The sequence below is a fragment of the Ranitomeya imitator genome, chromosome 2 (assembly GCF_032444005.1).
Source record: "Ranitomeya imitator isolate aRanImi1 chromosome 2, aRanImi1.pri, whole genome shotgun sequence".
NCBI lineage: Eukaryota > Metazoa > Chordata > Amphibia > Anura > Dendrobatidae > Ranitomeya > Ranitomeya imitator.
Window position 1 is genome coordinate 132,603,855 of NC_091283.1, and position 24,827 is coordinate 132,628,681.

The 24,827-nt window shown below is 46.5% G+C and overlaps 1 protein-coding gene across 1 annotated transcript in view; it reads right to left on the reverse strand.

Moving 5' to 3' along the window:
- Positions 1 to 1,866: 1,866 nt before the first annotated feature.
- Positions 1,867 to 24,827, reverse strand: part of GCNA (germ cell nuclear acidic peptidase) — a 39,465-nt gene continuing 16,504 nt past the window's right edge. Inside the window, exons 6-12 of the mRNA XM_069747255.1 lie at positions 24,595 to 24,680; positions 24,146 to 24,508; positions 23,114 to 23,261; positions 22,834 to 22,978; positions 21,867 to 22,002; positions 21,564 to 21,768; positions 1,867 to 2,307 (exon numbers count right to left, since the gene is read on the reverse strand). Of these exons, the coding sequence (XP_069603356.1) occupies positions 2,061 to 2,307; positions 21,564 to 21,768; positions 21,867 to 22,002; positions 22,834 to 22,978; positions 23,114 to 23,261; positions 24,146 to 24,508; positions 24,595 to 24,680 (1,330 nt within the window). The 3' untranslated portion in view covers positions 1,867 to 2,060. The remainder of the gene's footprint in view (positions 2,308 to 21,563; positions 21,769 to 21,866; positions 22,003 to 22,833; positions 22,979 to 23,113; positions 23,262 to 24,145; positions 24,509 to 24,594; positions 24,681 to 24,827) is intronic.

Here is a 24,827-nt window from a genome sequence, read left to right on the forward strand (position 1 = left end):
TTGCCAGGGTATTCTTTCTCTTTCCACTGAACCAAATCGGTCAAACAGGCAAGTACCTCCTGACGGCTTCCCTTGATGCAGCCACCTGTTCAGTCCTGGCAGCCGACATCATCACTACCCACAGGGTCACATGACTGAAGGCATGGAACCCAGACTTAGCATCCAAAAAGCCCCTAACAGGCCTACCTTCCCTGCTTGGGTCATTCCCACCTGAGAAGACTCTCAGGGTGGGCGGCCATCTCCTATTTCGGGGCAAATGGCTCGCTGTAGTTGAGGACGTCTGGGTACGGGAAATAGTCTCCTACAGTTACAAGATAGGGAGTGTAGAAAATTCTTATTGTTTTTTTAGACTCTCGCACACCAGACTTCGAGTTTTTAAAGGCTAGCAACTTGCTTTCCAGGGCTAGTGTCATCGATTACGTTCATTCACCAGAATGCTTTTTGGGTTTCTATTCAATCCTGGCTTCCATGGAACCAGAGGAATTTGTATGCTTGGTGGATATTCAGGATACCTATCTGCACATTTTCTCTCACTACCAGAGATTCCTCTTCTTTGCAATCCAAGAATCCCACTTTCATTTCATGGCACTGCCGTTTGGCCTAGCCCCAATCCCCAGAGTATTGACAAAGGTAATGGCAACGGTTATGACCATTCTTTGCAGTAAAGGCATTCTCGTCGCCTCCTATCTAGACAACATCCCCCCAGTATGCCACGAGAGTCTACAGATCACTCTGGACAATCTCATATCTGGGCTGGATCAACACCGCAAAGCCATCTCTGACCCCAGTCCAAGGCATAGTTTTTCTGGAAGTGCTGTTTGACACCACATGAGCAAAAGTGAAAAGTACTCAACTAACACAGAATTCGCGCTCTCTGTACTTGTTTCCATACATTTGAAAAACAGAACTTTTTTTTTTTTTTTTTTATTCGGTTCAGGTCTGGAGACTGGCTATAACACTCCACGACCTTAAAATGCTTCTTATGTAGCCACTCCTTAGATGCCTTGGCTATGTGTTTCAGGTCTTTGTCATGCTGGAAGACCCAACCACGACCCATGTTCAATGCTCTTACTAAGGGAAGTAGGTTGTTGACCAAAATCTCACGATACATGCCTCATCCATCCTCCCTTCAATACCATGCAGTCCTCCTGTCCCCTTTGCAGAAAAGCACCCCCCAAAGTATGAGGTTTCCCCAACCATGCTTAAAGGTTGGGAAGGTGTTTTGGGTTGTACTACTCCTTCCTCTAAACACGATGAGTGGTGCTGATACTAAAAAGTTCCATTTTGGCCTTATCTGACCACATGGGCTTCTCCCTTGCCTCTTCCTGATCATCCAAATGATCATTAGCGAACTTAAAATTGGCCTGGACACGTGCTGGCGTGAGCAGGAGGAATTTGCCTGCCCTGCAAGATTTTAATCCATGATGGAGTAGTGTGTTACCAATGGTATTGTTTGAGACTGTGGTCCCAACTCACTTCAGGTCATTGAAGCCTCTGATCGTAGTGGCCGCAGTTTATGGGCCAAAATGAGGTGACAGATTCCCTTTATTTATTTCATGCAATAAAATCAAATTTAATCATTTAATAATCATAGTCTGGGAGTTTTAGGTTTTTTATGTTTAGATTCTCTTACAGCTGAAGTGTACCTATGAAAAGAATTGCTGACCTCTATTCTTTGTAGGTCGGAAAATGTGTAAAATCGGCAGTTCGTCAAACACTTTTTTTTTTATGTATTCGCCAAGATATATGCAGGCATTGAATACAAGAATTCTAAACTGCACTACAGTCATAAACCACTCTTATACAATTTAGGTCCATCGCCCACAGTTTTGGTCAAATTTATCAGGATATAGAAAGACACGTCTTCTAAAAAAATATTTTATTAAATGTATACAAAAATAGACATATAGAGGAACAGTGAAGCTACAGACTCTCAGATCTTAGAGAGCAAATTTGCCCAACTCTCAAATGATTCGATCTGTTAGATTAATCTAATTAGATTGACATTTTCTCATTACGATGGCGTTTCACATGTGAACAGATTCACATTCACCATAAAATTAACTGAAAATTTTCGCCTTGGTGGAAAAATCGGCACTGAGTTTCCGCATCACTTCTGCATGGCTCATCCCAGCATGTTCTTTCTTTGCAGACCCATAATTCTCTTTAACAAATTTGGCAAATGGAGTAAGCTGATTACCAGAGGGGGTTCCGTCTTTGCGGTTGGTTGGCTGTAGGACAAGTTTACCCTTACACGAAGCACAGACAAACTTCTCGGTGTCTAGAGACTTTGAATGCCGTCCAATTCTATGAGGAGATGGAGATCATTGGTTAGTAGTTGTTCAACTTCTCAGCAACCCGACACCTATATTGTCATAAAAACCAGGACATACACGGCTAGTCCTCACCCACAATAATAATAATAATAATCTTTATTTATATAGCGCCAACATATTCCGCAGCGCTTTACAGTTTCAAACACAACAGTCATAGGTAACAATGTTAACAATACAGTAATAAAGCAAAATAAGACGACCCTGCTCGTGAGAGCTTACAATCTACAATGAAATGGGGGAGATACAAAGTACAGGTGTGTATTTACAATGATGTATTTACAATGATGGTCCAGCCATCTTCAGGGGGTGGGGGGTAGATGGAGATAGTGAATGGGCTACACACACACACAAACATAAAATGACTGATTAAGGAACGTGATAGGCCGCTCTGAACAAATGAGTTTTGAGCGAGCGCCTAAAACTATGCAAGTTGTGGATGGTCCTAATATCTTGGGGTAGAGCATTCCAAAGGATTGGCGCAGCACGGGAGAAGTCTTGGAGTCGGGAGTGGGAGGTACGGATTAGTGCAGAGGTTAGTAGAAAGTCATTTGCAGAGCGCAGCGGTCGGCTAGGCCGATAGAAATGAGGGAGGAGATGTAAGGGGGTGCCGCACTGTGGAGAGCTTTGTGGGTGAGAACAAGTACTTTGAATTGTATCCTGTAATGCAGTGATTTTCAACCAGTGTTCCGCGGCACATTAGTGTGCCGCGACACATGGTCGGATGTGCCGCGGGGAATGTGTCTCCCCCGGCGGCTGCATTCTGCCGCCCCCGCACTGGGAGTCAGCTGTTCTCTGTGCCGACTGTCAAGCTGACAGCCGGCACAGAGAAGCTGCAGCGCGCCGGCTCCCGGAGATCAATTGTACTCATAGACATCTACCAGCTGCGAGTACAATTGAGGCTCTGACCGCTGGGTCAGAGAGACGCCAGCAGCGTGATCAAGTCATGTGATCACGCTACTGACGTCACTATCCGGCGCGCAGGAGAAAGAAGAGACTTAGTGGTAAGTGCTCCTGTAGTTGTGGAGCTGAAGACAACGAAGATTCAGCGTGGGGCGGGTTTATGGGGAATGTTTAGGCCATGTTCACACAGTGCGTTTTTTACTGCGGAACCGCAGCGTTTTTGCCGCTGCGGTTCCGCAGCTGTTTTCCATGCAGGGTACAGTACAATGTACCCTATGGAAAACAGGACCCACTGTGCACATGATGCAGGAATCGGGAAAAAAAGCCGAACTGAATAGCTGCGGGAAAAAAGAAGTACCATGTCACTTCTTTTTTCGGAGCCGCAGCGGTTCTGCACCCATAGACCTCCATTGTGAGGTCAAACCCGCAGTAAAACCCGCAGATCAAAAATATATCTGCGGGTTTTATTGCGGTTTGTGCTGCAGAACCGCTGCAGCAGGAAGTGCGGGGAAGCGGGCGGAAGTGCGTGGGCGGAGTGTGGCTGCCCCGATCCCACCCCCCCATGCTCCGATGCCCCCCTCCCCGTGCTTCGATGCCCCCCGTGCCCTAATCTCCCCCCCTTATACTTACCCGGCCTCCCGGTGTCCGTCCGGCCGTCTTCTCCCTGGGCGCCGCCATCTTGCAAAATGGCGGGAGCATGCGCAGTGCGCCCGCCGTATCTGCCGGCCGGCAGATTAGTTCCAAAGTGCATTTTGATCACTGAGATATAACCTCTCTCAGTGATCAAAATAATAAAAAAATAGTAAATGACACCCCCCCCCCCCTTTGTCACCCCCATAGGTAGGGACAATAAAAAAATTAAGAATTTTTTTTTTTCCACTAAGGTTAGAATAGGGTTAGGGGTAGGGTTAGGGCATTTTCAGCCATTTTAACCCTAAAAAACTTCCTAGAAAACACACAGACTCTGCATAGAAAACTGCATAAAAAAAAGGATAAAAAAAAGGATCAAAAAACGCATCAAAAAAGGACCAAAAAAGCACCAAAAAAAGGACCTGCGTTTTCTGCAAAGACCTGCAGTCCTGAAAAAAAAAAAAGGATGGAAATCAGGAACGTGTGAACATACCCTTATTCAGTGTTTGGGGGAGTCAGGATTTAATCAGTGTGTTGGGGGGGGGGGGGATTTATTCAGTGGGTGGGATATATTCAGTGTGTGTGGGGGTATTTATTAAGTGTGTGTGGGATTTATTAAGTGTGTTGGGGAGATTCAGTGTGTGTGGGGGGATTTATTCAGTGTGGGGGGGGATTTATTCAGTGTGTGTGGGGGAGATTTATTTAGTGTGTGTGGGGGTTTATTCAGTGTGTGTGGGGGGTTATTCAGTGTGTGTGGGGGGGTTATTCAGTGTGTGTGGGGGGGATTTATTCAGTGTGTGTGTGTGGGGGGGATTTATTCAGTGTGTGTGTGGGGGGGATTTATTCAGTGTGTGTGGGGGGGATTTATTCAGTGTGTACGTGGGGGGGCTGGAATTTATTTAGCATGTGTGGGGGGGCTGGAATTTATTTAGGATGTGTGGGGCAGGGTGCATTTATTCTGTGTGGAAGGGGATGGATTTATTCTATCGGAAGGGGAGTGGATATATTCTGTGGGGGTGAGTGGGAGATGGGGGTGGACAGTAGCGAGGGGAAAAATGTGTGCTGACAGTATTGGGAGCAACGGTGATGGGATGTGTGAGGACAGTATGGGGAGTCGGGGGAATGTGTGAGGAGGAAATATGGAGAGAGCAAAGAGGTATGTTAGCAGGGGGGGGATGTACATGAGGAGGCTATTAGAAATGTGTGCAGACAGTATGGGGGGATGAAAGTGTGAGTGGATACAGAATAGATACTGAGTAGTGTGAGGGTAACAGCCAGGAGGAGACAGTATGCCAAGTAGGAGGAGTGTAATGAAGGGGCACAGTAGAGAGACTGGGCTGTCTATGAGGGACACAGTATGAGAAGGCAGTGTGAAGTATGGAAAAGAGAGAGGGCAGTGTGGATGGCATGTACCATAAGAGGGACAGTGAGGATCATATGTGCTGGGAATAAAGTGAGGGGCAATTATTTACTCAGGGGCTCAGCCTAGGGCAGATATTTTTATTCCGGAGCATTATAATAACACTGCTATCTTTAAGGGTGTTGTGTCGGGATGTGCTGCAGAAGACAGGAGAAGATGGAAGTCTGCAGAAACGAGCTCTGCCGGTGGATGAGAAGAGTCATCATGGCATCTGGACAAGGTGAAGATGAAAAGAAAGAGGCGACTCCACAAACGTCGTCATCTATCAGGTACCTGGATGTAAATGTGTTTTTTTTGTGATACTAATTCTCATATTTTTATTTATGTTAGGAACATTAAAGGGGATGTCCAAGGTTGTGAGGAGTCTGCAGTCATACTATGTGACTGCAGACTTCTGAATTCTCACTGTGCACACTGCTATCATAATTCTCTGATGTTGGTGATTTACATACATGTGGTCACGTGCTGACTAGACATGTGTGGCCTGATTCAATGAAAATGAATTGACTGAGGCCGGACACGTCTAGTTAGAATGTGGCCAGAAGTATCCAAATCACATACTTGTGCTGTCATGACCGTCCACTCTGGCCACCGGCAAGGGAGAATCCTAAAAGTGTGCAGTGCTTGCGCTGTGAGAATTCAGAAGCCTGCAGTCACATAGAATGACTGCAGACTTTCATCTCAAACCTGGACGCACCATTTTGTGCCATTTTGGTTGGTGGTGTGCCCTGGGATTTTTTAAGTATAAAAAGTGTGCCGCGGCTCAAAAAAGGTTGAAAATCACTGCTGTAATGAATGGGCAGCCAGTGTAATGACTGGCGAAGAGCGGACACGTCCGAGTAACGATTAGCCAGATGGACAACCCTGGCTGCTGCATTAAGGATAGACTGGAGAGGGGAAAGTCGCGTGAGGGGGAGGCCAATTAATAGAGAGTTGCAGTAGTCCAGGCGGGAGTGGATTAGGGCGACAGTGAGAGTTTTTGTTGTCTCCATGGTGAGAAAAGGGCGGATTCTAGAGATGTTCTTTAGGTATAGGCGGCACGAGCGGGCAAGAGATTGTATGTGGGAGGTGAAGGAGAGATCAGAGTCAAACATAACACCCAGACAGCGTGCCTGCTGCTTAGGCGTTATTATGGTGCCACCCACGGAGAGGGAAATGTCAGATTTAGGGAGGCTAGTAACTGTGGACATTGATTTCATTAGGATATGAACCTTTTTTTGCATTTCTTGCTAATAAAACAGTTATGGCTAGCAGCCATCTTGGACAATATCATATCAACTAACTTTGCTAAAGGAGCCGAGGCTCTCACTGGAATAGAGGTATAAAATGACCTCAGTGCCATTAGTAAGTATGGATGGAGCCCATGGAGACTAATTGGAACAGCTGCAGGTCACTGTGATAGTTAATAAGTGTTATATACTATTCACTACCATATAATTAGTTGAATTAAGATAGAAACCAGAACCAAGAGTTGTCAATATATCAAGAGTTGTGACTAGGCTAAGAATAGTGATCGGATTAACGACAGTAGCTAACAGGAATATGGATAGTTATGGTTCTTATGTAGTTTGAGAAGTGTTCATTAATGTTGTCATGTGTCATTGTTCTAAAACATCTTCCTCTGCAGTTTGAGGTTATCATGTATACGCCCTTTGTCACAATATGTAGTTTGTTTGCTTAAACATATATAAAAAGACCCCAATACTTGTTCGGGGTCACAATATCGCCAGTCTACCGCCAGGCCACACCACTACCAGATCATGGCCAGACCACCGCCAGATATCCTAGCGTTACTTTACTTGTATGGATCCCTGCGAGTGTCCGCGTGCTTTGTCTCACTGACTTCCATGAACTGTTCTGTTGCGCATCTCTGAATAAACTTCAGCATCGTCTTAAAGAGAAAAACTGCCTACAGTGCCTTCCCGGCTGTTTCAGCTGTCAGTAAAGACTTTCTTACAGTATTCAAGTGATGACTGGACTTGTTGGGATTCTCTCAATTGAAGCAAATTTAGAGAAGCCGGATGTCCACTCGGCATGTGAAAGCAACTCTCAAACATGTGGTCTATTGATATTGACTGTAAACGCCTGGCCCAAACCTGGACAACCCCTTTAATAGGTAGATTCAGTTTGTGAAATGTAGCTGTGTGTAAAAAAAAAAAAAAAAAAAAGAAGTGTTCAAGCCTCTGTATCCAGAAGTGTCAGACCATACAGTTTTTTTTTTTTTTTTAAACTTGAATAATTCCTTTGGCACTTTCCCATCAAAGCCAGGTTTTGATTTACCTGACAGATACAGAAAATAGGGATTTTTGTGTGTACTCACCGTAAAATCCTTTTCTCCGAGCCACTCATTGGGGGACACAGGACCATGGGTTATGCTGCTGTCACTAGGAGGCTGACACTAAGCTGAGACAAAAAAAGGTTAGCTCCTCCCCTGCAGTATACACCCTCATGCTGGCTTCCAGAGACCCAGTTCAGTGCAAAAGCAGTAGGATAATAACAACAATATATCAAGTAACATTAGCATATAACATGTCAAACAAAGAGTCAAAGACCAAAAAAGGTAACGAGCCGTAAGGCAACCAGGGTGGGTGCTGTGTTCCCCAATGAGTGGCTCGGAGAAAAGGATTTTACGGTGAGTACACACAAAAATCCCTATTTCTCCTTCGCCTCATTGGGGGACACAGGACCATGGGACGTCCCAAAGCAGTCCCTGGGAGGGAAACAAAACAACCAAATAACTCCGTGTACCATCTGACTACAAATGCGCAACGGCCGCTTGCAGGATACGCCTGCCAAGGGCCGCATCCGCAGAGGAATGGATGTGGACATTGTAATGCTTTGTGAAGGTATGCAGGCTGGACCACGTTGCGGCCTTGCAAACCTGCTCCGCTGTTGCCTGGTGCCGGATGGCCCAGGAAGCACCCATCGACCGAGTGGAGTGAGCTCTAATCCCCGCCGGGATAGGACTGCCCCTGACCCGATAGGATTCCTGGATAGCAGATCGGATCCATCTGGCTATCGTGGATTTAGACGCAGCCAAACCCTTTCTGTGACCCTCCAGGAGCACGAAAAGGGCGTCCGATTTTCTGAAATGAGCCGTTCTGGAAATGTACCTCCTGAGGGCCCGTACCACGTCCAGAGTACGGAGAGCCTTCTCGACCCTATGCTTGGGCTGCGGGCAAAAAGAGGGAAGGATGATGTCCTCGTTAAGATGAAAAGATGAGACCACCTTCGGAAGAAACGCCGGGGAAGGGCGTAGGACCACTTTGTCCTGATGAAAGGCCAGGAACGGTGCCCGGCAGGACAAAGCGGCGAGCTCTGAAACCCTTCTGATGGACGTCACCGCTACCAGGCAACCTTCCATGAGAGGACAGAGAGCGGAACGTCTTGAAGGGGTTCGAACGGAGGCTCCTGAAGAACCCCCAGGACCAAGTTGAGATCCCAGGTTTCTAACGGCATCCTATAAGGAGGAACCACATGGGAGACTCCCTGAATGAAGGTCTTGACTTGAAGGTTGGTGGCGATCCTGCGCTGGAACAGCACGGATAACGCTGAGATCTGGCCTTTGAGGGAACTCAGTGCCAATCCGGAGTCCAGACCGGACTGAAGGAAATTCAAGATGCAAGGGATAGAGAAAACGAGCGGAGGGTGCCCTCGGAGCCTGCACCATGAAAAGAAGGTTTTCCAGACGCGGTGGTAAATGGAGGCGGAAGACGCCTTTCGAGCACTTAACATGGTGGGAATGACCTGCTGAGAGAAACCGGCACGAGTTAGAATCCAGGTTTCAACAGCCACGCCGTTAAACGTAGGGCCCCTGAGCTCTGGTGGCAGATCGGACCTTGGCGGAGTAGGTCTGGGCGGTCTGGTAACCGCCAGGGAACGTCGGTTACGAGCTGAACGAGTTCCGCGTACAAAGCGCAGCGTGGCCAGTCTGGGGCGACCAGAATGACCGGAACTCCCTCCGTCTTGATTTTCCGGATCACCTTCGGCAGTAAGGGGAGAGGAGGGAACACGTATGGGAGTTGAAACGGATGCCACGGAGAAATCAGCGCGTCTACTCCTATGGCCTGGGGATCCCGAGAGCGAGCAATGAAGTTGTGGACCTTGGCGTTCAATCTGGACGCCATCAGATCCACGTCCGGGGTCCCCCAGCGAAGACAGATCTGTCGAAAGACCTCTGGGTGGAGTTCCCACTCCCCCGAGGCAAGGCCCTGGCGGCTCAGGAAGTCCGCCGCCCAGTTCTCGACTCCCGGAATGTGCACCGCAGAGATGATGGAATGGTTGGTTTCGGCCCAACAAAGGATGTGAGAGACTTCCTGCATCGCTGCCCTGCTGCGGGTACCCCCCTGGTGGTTGATGTAAGCCACCGCCGTGACGTTGTCAGATTGGACTCGTATTGGGTGACCCGCGAGCAGGGTGTGAAAGCGACTCAGAGCAAGTCTGATAGCACGAATCTCCAGGATGTTGATGGGGAGCCTGGATTCCCGAACTGTCCAACGGCCCTGGGCGGAGTGGTGAAGAAACACCGCCCCCCAGCCGAGAAGACTGGCGTCGGTAGTTACCACTAACCAGCGGATCGGGAGGAAGGACTTCCCCTGGAGAAGAGATTGACCCAGGGTCCACTATACGAGAGATTGTCTGACCCGCGGGGACAGGGGGCAAGGGCGGTCGAGAGATGGAAGACTCCTGTCCCAGTTGCCCAGCAAAGCCTGTTGCAAGGGGCGGAGATGGAGTTGAGCGAAAGGAACCGCTTCGATTGCTGCAACCATCTTTCCCAGAATCTTCATGGCGAACCGAATGGTTCGCGGGCGAGGATGGCAGAGCGTTCCGGCTCCCTGCTGAAGCGCTTGGGCCTTGGACCGAGGAATTAGACAACAACCACAGATGTACCAATCACTGTATACCAATAATTAATAAGATCGCATAAAAAGTATATTTTTGTGCCAGTGACTAGCGTACTGTGGAGAAGGAGTGTGGAAACCACTAGTGATCCAGGAAGAAACAACCACAGCCAATATCGAGTTACCCAAGAAAGGCTACCAGGCAGAGATAAGATACACAAATGCCTTTATTATATCTAATTGGCAAATGTTAAAATCTTTATATATGCATATGTGTCACTACGTGCACATGCGCATATAAATTTTTATGTGTACACTGGTGGTATCCATAATTAAGAACTAACTAAGAAAAAAATTAAGAAAAAATTAATTAAATAAATACATATTTATAAAATGGACAATGGTTAAAACCTGACAAAAGAGTATTCCATAAAATTTATAGAATATTCAAGAAAATTTATAAAAATGGAACAAAGCTCAAGTTCTCATTCAGTCCCTTAGGTCAGTGATTTTCAACCAGTGTTCCGCGGCACACTAGTGTGCCGCGACACATGGTCGGGTGTGCCGCGGGGAACGCGTCTCCCCCGGCGGCTGCATTCTGCCGCCCCCGCACTGGGAGTCAGCTGTTCTCTGTGCCGACTGTCAAGCTGACAGCCGGCACAGAGAAGCTGCAGCGCGCCGACTCCCGGAGATCAATTGTACTCATAGACATGTGATCACGCTGCTGACGTCACTATCCGGCGCGCAGGAGAAAGAAGAGACTTGGTGGTAAGTGCTCCTGTAGTTGTGGAGCTGAAGACAACGAAGATTCAGCGTGGGGCGGGTTTATGGGGAATGTTTATTCAGTGTTTGGGGGAGTCAGGATTTAATCAGTGTGTTGGGGGGGGGGGATTTATTCAGTGGGTGGGATATATTCAGTGTGTGTGGGGGTATTTATTAAGTGTGTGTGGGATTTAATAAGTGTGTTGGGGAGATTCAGTGTGTGTGGGGGGATTCATTAAGTGTGGGGGGGGGATTTATTCAGTGTGTGGGGGGGATTTATTCAGTGTGTGTGGGGGGATTTATTCAGTGTGTGTGTGGGGATTTATTCAGTGTGTGTGGGGGGGTTTATTCAGTGTGTGTGTGTGTGTGTGTGTGGGGGGGGGGTTATTCAGTGTGTGTGGGGGGGGGTTATTCAGTGTGTGTGGGGGGGATTTATTCAGTGTGTGTGGGGGGGATTTATTCAGTGTGTGTGGGGGGGATTTATTCAGTGTGTGTGGGGGGGATTTATTCAGTGTGTGTGGGGGGGATTTATTCAGTGTGTGTGGGGGGGATTTATTCAGTGTGTACGTGGGGGGGCTGGAATTTATTTAGCATGTGTGGGGGGGCTGGAATTTATTTAGCATGTGTGGGGCAGGGTGCATTTATTCTGTGTGGAAGGGGATGGATTTATTCTATCGGAAGGGGAGTGGATATATTCTGTGGGGGTGAGTGGGAGATGGGGGTGGACAGTAGCGAGGGGAAAAATGTGTGCTGACAGTATTGGGAGCAACGGTGATGGGATGTGTGAGGACAGTATGGGGAGTCGGGGGAATGTGTGAGGAGGAAATATGGAGAGAGCAAAGAGGTATGTTAGCAGGGGGGCGATGTACATGAGGAGGCTATTAGAAATGTGTGCAGACAGTATGGGGGGATGAAAGTGTGAGTGGATACAGAATAGATACTGAGTAGTGTGAGGGTAACAGCCAGGAGGAGACAGTATGCCAAGTAGGAGGAGTGTAATGAAGGGGCACAGTAGAGAGACTGGGCTCTCTAGGAGGGACACAGTATGAGAAGGCAGTGTGAAGTATGGAAAAGAGAGAGGGTAGTGTGGATGGCATGTACCATAAGAGGGATAGTGAGGGTCATATTATGTGCTGGGAATAAAGTGAGGGGCAATTATTTACTCAGGTGTTATGATAGGCAATTCAGTACCACAATGGACATAGCGGTCAGAGCACATACAGTGATCTGACAATAACCCAAAATCATAGAACGAGCTCTGAGACGTGGGAACTCGGCAGACCGCAATCCCTAATCCTCTCCAAACACTAGAGGCAGCCGTGGATTGCGCCTAACTCTGCCTATGCAACTCGGCACAGCCTGAGAAACTAACTAGCCTGAAGATAGAAAATAAGCCTACCTTGCCTCAGAGAAATACCCCAAAGGAAAAGGCAGCCCCCCACATATAATGACTGAGTAAGATGAAAAGACAAACGTAGGGATGAAATAGATTCAGCAAAGTGAGGCCCGACTTTCTTAACAGAGCGAGGATAGGAAAGATAACTTTGCGGTCTACACAAAACCCTAAAGGAAACCACGCAAAGGGGGCAAAAAGACCCTCCGTACCGAACTAACGGCACGGAGGTACACCCTTTGCGTCCCAGAGCTTCCAGCAAAACAATTAGACAAGCTGGACAGAAAAAAATAGCAAACAAATAGCAAAGAAGAACTTAGCTATGCAGAGCAGCAGGCCACAGGAATGATCCAGGGAAAAACAAGTCCAACACTGGAACATTGACAGGAAGCCAGGTTCAAAGCATTAGGTGGAGTTAAGTAGAGAAGCACCTAACGACCTCACCAGATCACCTGAGGGAGGAAACTCAGAAGCCGCAGTACCACTTCCCTCCACCAACAGAAGCTCACAGAGAGAATCAGCCGAAGTACCACTTGTGACCACAGGAGGGAGCTCTGCCACAGAATTCACAACACTCAGGGGCTCAGCCTAGGGCAGATATTTTTATTCCGGAGCATTATAATAACACTGCTATCTTTAAGGGTGTTGTGTCGGGATGTGCTGCAGAAGACAGGAGAAAATGGAAGTCTGCAGAAACGAGCTCTGCCGGTGGATGAGAAGAGTCATCATGGCATCTGGACAAGGTGAAGATGAAAAGAAAGAGGCGACTCCACAAACAACGTCATCTATCAGGTACCTGGATGTAAATGTGTTTTTTTTGTGATACTAATTCTCATATTTTTATTTATGTTAGGAACATTAAAGGGGATGTCCAAGGTTGTGAGGAGTCTGCAGTCATACTATGTGACTGCAGACTTCTGAATTCTCACTGTGCACACTGCTATCATAATTCTCTGATGTTGGTGATTTACATACATGTGGTCACGTGCTGACTAGACATGTGTGGCCTGATTCAATGAAAATGAATTGACTGAGGCCGGACACGTCTAGTTAGAATGTGGCCAGAAGTATCCAAATCACATACTTGTGCTGTCATGACCGTCCACTCTGGCCACCGGCAAGGGAGAATCCTAAAAGTGTGCAGTGCTTGCGCTGTGAGAATTCAGAAGCCTGCAGTCACATAGAATGACTGCAGACTTTCATCTCAAACCTGGACGCACCATTTTGTGCCATTTTGGTTGGTGGTGTGCCCCAGGATTTTTTAAGTATAAAAAGTGTGCCGCGGCTCAAAAAAGGTTGAAAATCACTGCCTTAGGTGACACCGTATCCAAGGTCCAAATCCACTTGGTCTCCATCTTGGCAAGTGGTATTCCAATTTCACCACCTCGCTCATCTAGTATCAATTCCTATAAATTTTAAACCAGATGGATCGCAGTTGTGGTGAATTTTAAAATGTTTCGGAAGTGTCTTTAGTTCCGATATATCCTCTACATCTTGTGCAGTTTGTATTCCACGCACGTGTTCTCTGACCCACACCTTAAATTGTCTGGTCGTCATGCCCACATAAATTAATGAACATGGGCATACTGCGTAGTAGATCACGGCCTTCGATGTGCACGTTATAGCATGTTTTTTTGCAGTCTTTTTTCAGTTTTTGCACACATTTTCAGTCCTGGCAATAATCCTTTACCAAGTGACTTATGACACATTTACACATATCCTATTATAGTGTGGATAGGGTATATGTTCACATATATCTATAGTTGTTTCATATACATATAATTTTCACATCATATCTCATACATAGATCCTTGGCATATATATTTTACGGTTTTCTCTAGGGGTTATACGTACCTGATATTTGATTCTATGTAATTGGGTTAGCCTGTACCATCTTCCACATTGTTTTATTTATGAGTTACTATTGTCCTGTTGTGCGCACAATTGTTGAAATTTGAATTTTATAATTAGTATTATTTTTTCTCTTGCCAATTAGATATAATAAAGGCATTTGTGTATCTTATCTCTGCCTGGTAGCCTTTCTTGGGTAACTCTATATTGGCTGTGGTTGTTTCTTCTTGGACCGAGGAAGCAAGACCAGCCCCCTTGAAGTAACATAGTAACATAGTAACATAGTTAGTAAGGCCGAAAAAAGACATTTGTCCATCCAGTTCAGCCTATATTCCATCATAATAAATACCCAGATCTACGTCCTTCTACAGAACCTAATAATTGTATGATACAATATTGTTCTGCTCCAGGAAGACATCCAGGCCTCTCTTGAACCCCTCGACTGAGTTCGCCATCACCACCTCCTCAGGCAAGCAATTCCAGATTCTCACTGCCCTAACAGTAAAGAATCCTCTTCTATGTTGGTGGAAAAACCTTCTCTCCTCCAGACGCAAAGAATGCCCCCGTGTGCCAGTCACCTTCCTTGGTATAAACAGATCCTCAGCGAGATATTTGTATTGTCCCCTTATATACTTATACATGGTTATTAGATCGCCCCTCAGTCGTCTTTTTTCTAGACTAAATAATCCTAATTTCGCTAATCTATCTGGGTATTGTAGTTCTCCCATCCCCTTTATTAATTTTGTTGCCCTCCTTTGTACTCTCTCTAGTTCCATTATATCCTTCCTGAGCACCGGTGCCCAAAACTGGACACAGTACTCCATGTGCGGTCTAACTAGGGATTTGTACAGAGGCAGTATAATGCTCTCATCATGTGTATCCAGACCTCTTTTAATGCACCCCATGATCCTGTTTGCCTTGGCAGCTGCTGCCTGGCACTGGCTGCTCCAGGTAAGTTTATCATTAACTAGGATCCCCAAGTCCTTCTCCCTGTCAGATTTACCCAGTGGTTTCCCGTTCAGTGTGTAATGGTGATATTGATTCCCTCTTCCCATGTGTATAACCTTACATTTATCATTGTTAAACCTCATCTGCCACCTTTCAGCCCAAGTTTCCAACTTATCCAGATCCATCTGTAGCAGAATACTATCTTCTCTTGTATTAACTGCTTTACATAGTTTTGTATCATCTGCAAATATCGATATTTTACTGTGTAAACCTTCTACCAGATCATTAATGAATATGTTGAAGAGAACAGGTCCCAATACTGACCCCTGCGGTACCCCACTGGTCACAGCGACCCAGTTAGAGACTATACCATTTATAACCACCCTCTGCTTTCTATCACTAAGCCAGTTACTAACCCATTTACACACATTTTCCCCCAGACCAAGCATTCTCATTTTGTGTACCAACCTCTTGTGCGGCACGGTATCAAACGCTTTGGAAAAATCGAGATATACCACGTCCAATGACTCACCGTGGTCCAGTCTATAGCTTACCTCTTCATAAAAACTGATTAGATTGGTTTGACAGGAGCGATTTCTCATAAACCCATGCTGATATGGAGTTAAACAGTTATTCTCATTGAGATAATCCAGAATAACATCCCTCAGAAACCCTTCAAATATTTTACCAACAATAGAGGTTAGACTTACTGGCCTATAATTTCCAGGTTCACTTTTAGAGCCCTTTTTGAATATTGGCACCACATTTGCTATGCGCCAGTCCTGCGGAACAGACCCTGTCGCTATAGAGTCACTAAAAATAAGAAATAATGGTTTATCTATTACATTACTTAGTTCTCTTAGTACTCGTGGGTGTATGCCATCCGGACCCGGAGATTTATCTATTTTAATCTTATTTAGCCGGTTTCGCACCTCTTCTTGGGTTAGATTGGTGACCCTTAATATAGGGTTTTCATTGTTTCTTGGGATTTCACCTAGCATTTCATTTTCCACCGTGAATACCGTGGAGAAGAAGGTGTTTAATATGTTAGCTTTTTCCTCGTCATCTACAACCATTCTTTCCTCACTATTTTTTAAGGGGCCTACATTTTCAGTTTTTATTCTTTTACTATTGATATAGTTGAAGAACAGTTTGGGATTAGTTTTACTCTCCTTAGCAATGTGCTTCTCTGTTTCCTTTTTGGCAGCTTTAATTAGTTTTTTAGATAAAGTATTTTTCTCCCTATAGTTTTTTAGAGCTTCAATGGTGCCATCCTGCTTTAGTAGTGCAAATGCTTTCTTTTTACTGTTAATTGCCTGTCTTACTTCTTTGTTTAGCCACATTGGGTTTTTCCTATTTCTAGTCCTTTTATTCCCACAAGGTATAAACCGCTTACACTGCCTATTTAGGATGTTCTTAAACATTTCCCATTTATTATCTGTATTCTCATTTCTGAGGATATTGTCCCAGTCTACCAGATTAAGGGCATCTCTAAGCTGTTCAAACTTTGCCTTCCTAAAGTTCAATGTTTTTGTGACTCCCTGACAAGTCCCCCTAGTGAAAGACAGGTGAAACTGCACAATATTGTGGTCGCTATTTCCTAAATGCCCAACCACCTGCAGATTTGTTATTCTGTCAGGTCTATTAGATAGTATTAGGTCTAAAAGTGCTGCTCCTCTGGTTGGATTCTGCACCAATTGTGAAAGATAATTTTTCTTGGTTATTAGCAGAAACCTGTTGCCTTTATGGGTTTCACAGGTTTCTGTTTCCCAGTTAATATCCGGGTAGTTAAAGTCCCCCATAACCAGGACCTCATTATGGGTTGCAGCTTCATCTATCTGCTTTAGAAGTAGACTTTCCATGCTGTGTCCAGGATCATTCCCAGAAAGGAGATCCGACGGGCAGGAACGGGAGAGGACTTGTCCAAGTTGATCAACCAGCCCAGGCGCGAAAGAGAATCCAGGGTAATGTGGACGCTTGACTCGCAGGCCTGAAAAAACGGGCCCTTTATGAGGAGATCGTCTAAGTAAGGTAACACGACGACTCCTCGAGAATGAAGGATGGCCATGACAGCCGCCATGACCTTTGTAAATACCCTGGGCGCCGTGGCAAGACCGAAGGGTAAGGCCGTGAACTGGAAGTGGTCCTCCAGAACGGCAAAGCGGAGGAACCTCTGATGAGGCGGGAATATCGGAATGTGAAGATAGGCATCCTTGATGTCTATCGATGCCAAGAATTCCCCTCTTTCCATCGACGAGATGACCGATCTGAGCGATTCCATCCTGAAGTGCCGTACTCTTACGCACTTGTTCAGGAGCTTCAGATCCAAAATGGGGCGCACTTTTCCGTCCTTCTTTGGCACGACGAAGAGGTTTGAGTAGAAACCTTTGAACCTCTCGTGCTCCGGGACCGGAACAATGACCCCGCTTTGGCGGAGGGAGTGAATGGCGCAACGGAGGGCGCGAGACTGAGCTCCCGAGCTGGGGAGACGAGAGGGGAAAAACCGAGTTGGAGGAGGCGCGGAGAACTCTATTTTGTAGCCAGACGATACCAGATCCCTGACCCATTCGTCGTGAATGACGGAGAGCCAGGCTTGCTGAAAAAGGAGTAGACGTCCTCCTACTCTGGTGGTATCGACTGGCGCCGTTCCCGAGTCATTGAGACGGGAATCTGGGGGGTCTCGAACCTCTGGTTGTGGACTGCCTCGGCTTTCCGCGCCAGGAAGGATTCGGCCTGAAGGAGGGACGAGTGTCTCTGTCTGTGCGAGCGGATCGGTCTGATCTGGAAAGACCGGTAGGATTGGACCAGGCTGGGCTGGTACGAAAGGGCCGAAAACGAAAGTAAGGCTGGCGCTGAAAGGCCGCCTTGGGCCTCTGTTGGGGAAGGAACTTGCTCTTTCCCCCTGTGGCGTCGGAAATCAGCTGGTCTAGCATTTCACCGAAAAGGCGCCCACTTTGAAAAGGGAGAGAGAGATCAGAGATTTTTTAGAGGAGGAATCTGCGCCACTCTCTGAGCCAAAGAGCCCTTCTGATAGAGATGGCGTTAGAAGCCGCCGATGCTGCACAATTCGCTGCATCGAGGGAGGCGTACATCACGTAATCATTAGCCATGGCTATCTGTTTAGCCAGGTCCGCCATCTCAGACGGGAGGTCCTGTTCATGAATGGATTTCGCTAGAGCATCCGCCCAGGAAACCATTGCCTTGGCCACCCAAGCCGCGGCGAAGGAGGGGGATAGGGAAGAGCCTGAGGCTTCGTACACAGAGCGAGCTAGAGAGTCTAGCTGGCGTTCGGTGGGACTCTTAATTGAAGCGCCGTCCGGGACTGAAAGAAGCGTTTTAGAAGCCAGGCGCGAGACCGGAGGATCTAGTATAGGGGGATCCGTCCAGTCTTTCACGAGATCTGCTGAAAAGGGATACTTAGATACCAGGTCCTTCTTACCCGTGAAACGCTTATCTGGACGCTCCCTGTGTCGCCTGACTATATCCAGAAAATCTGGGTGAGAGGCAAAAGTTTTGTGGGAACGCTTGGTTCTGGTAAAAGAGACAGCGTGTTCCGGAGCGGAATTAGAGTCATCATCCACCTTAAGTGCGTGATTGACTGCTACAATGAGGGAGTCAACCGTAGCTCTGAACTCCGGAGCCTCCGGGTCCAAAGATACTTCGGACTCATGTTCAGAGTCGTGAACGCTGCGAGCCCCCAAAGAGGGTGAGCGAGAGGTGGAGCTGTCAGAGTCTGAGTGGCGAGGTGAGCGCTCAGGAGAGGTAGTGCGGGTCCGTTTTCTGGATGGCCATGCCTCTTTATGGAGAGAGCGGCCCCTGCTGGCCGACGATTCCCTTGCTACGGAGGGATCTCTTAGGACCTGTAACGGATTGCCCCGTTCCCCAGGAGGATTTTGAATGGATTTGATGACATTTGCTAAAAAGTCAACGGACTGCGAAAGTGAAGCAACTCCAGGGGGGGGGGGGGGGTGGTGGGGGTTATGGGCACTAGGCACGCCGGAGTCGGTGGCGGTGGAGGGCTCCTGGGCACATGGGACATCGCAGGCAGAGCAGAGGGGAGAGCTTTGAGGGTGGGGAAGTGTAGCCTGGCAGGTGGTACACGCAGAAAAAAAAAAAAAGGTCGAATGCACCTTTGAGGATTTTTTAGTCAGACTGAGACATGGTGTACACTAATGCCAGATACCCAGGGTCTAGCCTAAGGAAGCGAGGGCGGCGCTGCAGGAGAGAGCTGACGGTCTCCTTACCCTGGTCCTGTGTCCCACAGAGTTAGAGGGAGGCGGCAGGAGGACTAGGCGACAGCCGGCGTGCACAGCGCTGCACGTGGAGGACGCTGCGGCTGGGAGACCTGGAGCTGCAGCGTGCAGAGAGGATCCAAGATGGCTGCCGAGACCTGGGGAGAGATCTCGCACACAGCGAGAAGCGCCAGGACCGGGGGGCGGCGCCACGCGATGACGCGGAAAAGGGGGCGGAGCCTATCGGGAAGCGCTAGATCCCCGGCCGGCTAGGCCGAAGCCGGGGACTAAATTTGCGGCTTCGGCCCGCCCGCTGATGGCCGGGACAACAAAGGGGCCCAGGAATAAAGTGTGCCACTAGTAAGGGGGAGCCCTCCGAACCGCAGAACCGGCGACCCCCCCCCCCTTTCCACGAGACACTTACCCTGATGGAGCAGCGCACCAGGGGCTGAGGTAGGAGTGTCTGGGGTGAAAGACAGGGACGGTGCAGGGGTTGGGAAGCCTCCATCCACCAGCCCCAGAAAGGGGGGTGGAGAGGAACCGTCCACCACCTGAATCAGCCGCGTGCAGTGGTGATGCAGGGTGTGCTGCACGGACGCCACGGGTACTAGTGCCTCTGTACAGCCGAGGGTGAAACCTGGTGGACAGGGCAGATGTCCGGCAATAAAAAGGCCTGGCTGCAGAAGAGGGTACTGGAGGTAAAACACCAGTGCTCGTCTGAACAAAGAGGGGAGATCGGCACCCTTTTAGGGAAAAAACCGTCGCCCAAAAAGAAAAAAGTCAGCTCAGGCAGTGGCTCCCACGTCGCAGGAGAGGATACGGAGAGGTAAAACTCCCGTGCTCGCCTGTTGTTGGTTCGGGGGAGATCGGACCATGAAAGAATCCGTCACCCCCTTCGTCCGGGTAGAATTAAAAAACAGTGTGCCTCCTACGGACACTAAGCTTGAACTGGGTCTCTGGAAGCCAGCATGAGGGTGTATACTGCAGGGGAGGAGCTAACCTTTTTTTGTCTCAGCTTAGTGTCAGCCTCCTAGTGACAGCAGAATAACCCATGGTCCTGTGTCCCCCAATGAGGCGAAGGAGAAATGGATACTTTGTATTAACACACACAAAAAAAGCTTTGCTCGTGAAGCCAAAGTCTAAGATAGTGGTTAAAAGGTCAGATAAATAGTATAGCTAAAAAGCATCACGCAGAGCTAGAACATCTGAATTCCAGGGTGTGTGTGTGTGTGTGTGTGTGTGTGTGTGTGTGTGTGTGTGTGTGTGTGTGTGTGTGTATATATAAAGTAAGGTGCGTCTTCTATGTATGGTGCTTGTTTTGTGTACCTTTGTTTTTACATAAACAAGTCTTACAAGTGGTGAAACATTTTCTGGGGGAGTTTGCATTTTTTCTTTTATTTATGGTGTGGTCACTAATAGCCTGCAATACCGGTGTATTGCAGGGCATTTGAACTGCCAGTTTTACACTTACAGGAGGCCTGTTAGAACCTGCTGCGCCTGGCAGATAGAAAGGTCATGAACTGACTTGCAGCTGCCATGACATCTATGGCCACCACCTGATCATGTTGCAGGCATGCTGATGGAGTGAAAGAGGAAGACTCCTCACCCTCACAACAGTCTACATGTCCCAGTTGCTATTGAGCATGGCATGCGATGGGTTTATGGGCCTCTGTCAGCACAGAATAACTGTTCAAACCAAGTACAGGCACTAGGTGTATCATGGTGGCCAAATATTGAGCTACACCTCCCCACCTGCTTGTTCTCCATCCCTCCCTGGCTCTATAAAGCCATAGCTGTCAATCAAAAAGTGAGGCTGAGAGACCGAAACCTACCAGGTGGGAGGTGTATATAAATGATTTCCCCCACCATGATGCGCCGAGCGCCTGTACTTGGTTCGAACAGTTATCCTGTGCTGATTGATTGATCCAGGCTGTTCGTAGGGACTGTGTTTGCACTGATTCACAGCAAGGTGTCAGATCTAGAATGAATAATATATATATATTGTGCTTCTGAACCTGATCCATCACCGCACATGTACAGCAATTTGCAGAACCTCCTTGTCCGCTGTGCCATAAATGTAGCGTGGATGCCGAGAAATGGTAAACAAGAATATCTGACCTCCCTATCCTTTATATTTCTTATTTCAGATTGATACAGACATAACAGGTATACAGATGTCATATGCGCATACAATCCAGAAATACAAGACTGTGGTAAGAACGTATACATACAAACAAACCTGCAACTTACGTGTTTTTGCAGCGTGAACATTCGTAGGTGAACTTGTAATTGATTTCATACGAGTGACATCGGCTCACCATTGGTAACTCAGGGTGAATGAGGGAGGCCTTGCGAGCATAAAATTTCCAGAACTGCCCATGCCCATCTCTTACGCCATTAATGAGCCAAGTGGCAGCATGACAAAGTTCATGGATTAAGGTATCCCTGAGTCTATCTAAAAAGAACAGAAAGTTTCATTAAATCTGCTTAACAAGAAATCAAACTACTGTGGTACAGATCATCTGGGAAAGGCGCATACAATATGAAACCTACCTGCAGAGTCACAAACCTTCTCCGATAACTCGATTCGGGCATATCGCTCCAGCGTCGGCTGTTTCTGCCCTGTAACACAGTAACCAGCTGTCTTTCTCATCTTTTTATTCCAAGATATTTCTAAATTCTCTGGAAGCTTAAAGAAGAGAAAGATTCAATTAACATTTGAATTTAATGCAAAATTGATTAAAAAAAAACAAAAAAAACCCCACACTGGAGGCAGGTTATACTTAATAACATGAAGGGGTATAGCGTCAGCATGTCAGCCGTATTAGGGATCTCCATACAGCACAATGGTGTATCTGGTTCTAAAAGTAAAATTGCACTTGCAGAATAAGAAGTTGTGTATGTACCAGCAGAATGCCATCTTGTCTTGCATTTGCAATGTTGGCGGTTTCACCCTCAACAATAGAAGCCTCGTTTTTTTTTAATAAGTAATCATAATGAGAGCAAAGCTAAATAGTTTTCGGTAATAATTGCCGACGACACTGATGAATGGAAATTTACACTTGGCACTGTAGCCTATCCTACAGACAGGTGCTACAGGGACTAGAAAACACCGCCACATCCTACAAATGAACTTATTTGATGACAGGACCCCTTTTGGGGAGGGGAGTCTTTCAAGTGGCAGGTGCATAATTAAAAATTGTTGTCAGGTGGATGACCAAGTTTATAATGTAAATTTTCCAAGTCAATGTCTCCTATGCCTTACAGCAGAAAGGGACGGGCAGTCTCAACTATCAAGCTCAAGTCAGACATGTGGCAGGAAAAGTTTTTTTTATTTTTAAAAAACATAAGTGTGATTGTTAGTTGACATTTTTAAGTAGTGTAAGTGAAGATAACTTGATATCATTTAAAGAGACCCCGTCACATCCCAGTACACCTAACCTGCAGATATGGGGTTAATCTGTAACATACTGGAGATATTTCCGCATGCGTGCATATAAGCAAAGGTTCTGCATTATACCTCCTGCTCAAATATTGTCTGGTTGTAAAGACTGTACAGTCGCACGGTCAGCTCGTGCTTTTTCTGCTTGAAAGTCTTCACATATGTAGATGTTGCACAGGAAAGATCTTGAAGGAAGCAGCCTTCTACTTTACAAGGAGTCATTCTGGGAAAACAGCAGAAGATCATTTTAAGCCAGTAGATTCCTTCTCTGAGCACACATGAATCATGTACGGCAGCGATCAGACTTATTACACGCCGAGCTCTATAGCATGTCACTTTGGGGTCCTAACAGACTCACATTTTCGCTGCAGGGGTCTTTTCCACACAACGATCTGGTTCTTTCAGTACTTTCTCTTTGGAAAAATATGGACTTGAATGAATGTCTGTGGCTAATCTTGGATTCCTTTCCTTAGTGTTCGTTAGATCAAAGCATCGCAATTTTGGTTCTAGCAAGGTTGAGATACAGAAATATATACGAGTGAGAATACAGAAAATATATTCCCTGGAATGTCCAAAACCACCATAATATGACATCGCAGCCCCTCTAGGTCTGGTACACAAGGCTTCGCTTTCATTACCATTGTCGTTGACCAAGATATACAAAACTTGGCTTGCAGTCCACATTTATTCAGTTTGTTGTCTACCCTCTGAAACAGCCGGCACTTTGCAATTATACCCATTTAATAAGACTATCCCTTTAATATACCAATAGACAGTACAAACCAATGTAAGAAGGCATTAACACAGCCTTTTGCCGTAAGTATGAGTTTCTGCATTTATTTAATGAGGGGAATTAAATTTACTGCGAGTTAATAAAAAATAAATAGAGAATTATTAGTCTTATGAAGGAACTTTACCAACCTAAAAATGTAACGCAACTACAGTGTACCGATATGGGCCCAATCAAAATATTTTTTGAGTGCGTTAAATAAAAGGGGTCCTTATAATTACCAGCATTTCTATGCAAGGACAGTTCCTTGGGCAGAGATGATCACCAAAGCAAATTCTCCTTTGCGATGCTTTGATCTCTCCCACCCTCCCCAAAAGATTTTAAAATAAAATTCCCATACATTTCCTGTAGAGTCCGATGTGCTACGATTTTTTTTTTTTTTAAGAAGGAAATATTCCAGACAAATTTGTGCTATAGCCAGAACATGACCTGAAGTGGCAGTCCATGACACGGATTTAAGGACCACCAAACACTGTATATTGGTCAAGCTAAGCCCTTTCGGCATTGGACAAGTCAAACTGCACTTTTGCCCAAAGTGCCAATTATACAGCAGACAATTGAGGAGAATGTTCCCTTATATTGTCCATTTCAATAGCTAACCTGTTGCAAACTTTGGCTTGATTTTATTTGTGGTTGAACAAGGTGTTTGGGTCTTCGTACGGTTTTTAATGCGATCCATCAGACATTCAAACTCCTCATCAGAGCTCCCGGTAGAAGCAAACTTGGACTGATGTCCAGCGGGCCATATCTCTGCTTTCGGTCCACCCAAGTGGTTTGTGTTCGGGGTGTTTTCTTTGCAATTTGTTTCCTCTGATTTGGAGTGCTTTGTGTTGTGATTTTTTCTGCGCCGGTCACGCAATGTACTTTTAATTACTATGGAATCATCACTGTCACTGTCAAACACCGGAGAATCCCACCGCAGAGAGGCGAGGCTGTCCTCAGATTTCTCAGATACCTTCTTTCCTAAGAACCGAAGAGAATAGTAATAATCCGGAACAATGGTCCAATTCTAACAAAACAGCTAGGAGACATAACTGAACACTACCCACCATTTTTAATTTTAGATGATGTACCATTTTTAGAAAATATTGAATCAAAGTCATCATCATCCGATTCAACAATGAAGTCCTTCAAACTGTGAAAGACAAATGTGTTTCATAGAAATATTAATATTCACATTTCAGATCTAAAAAATAGGCATCTATTTAGTAAGTAACAGTTAGTAAGGCCGAAAAAAGACATTTGTCCATCCAGTTCAGCCTATATTCCATCATAATAAATC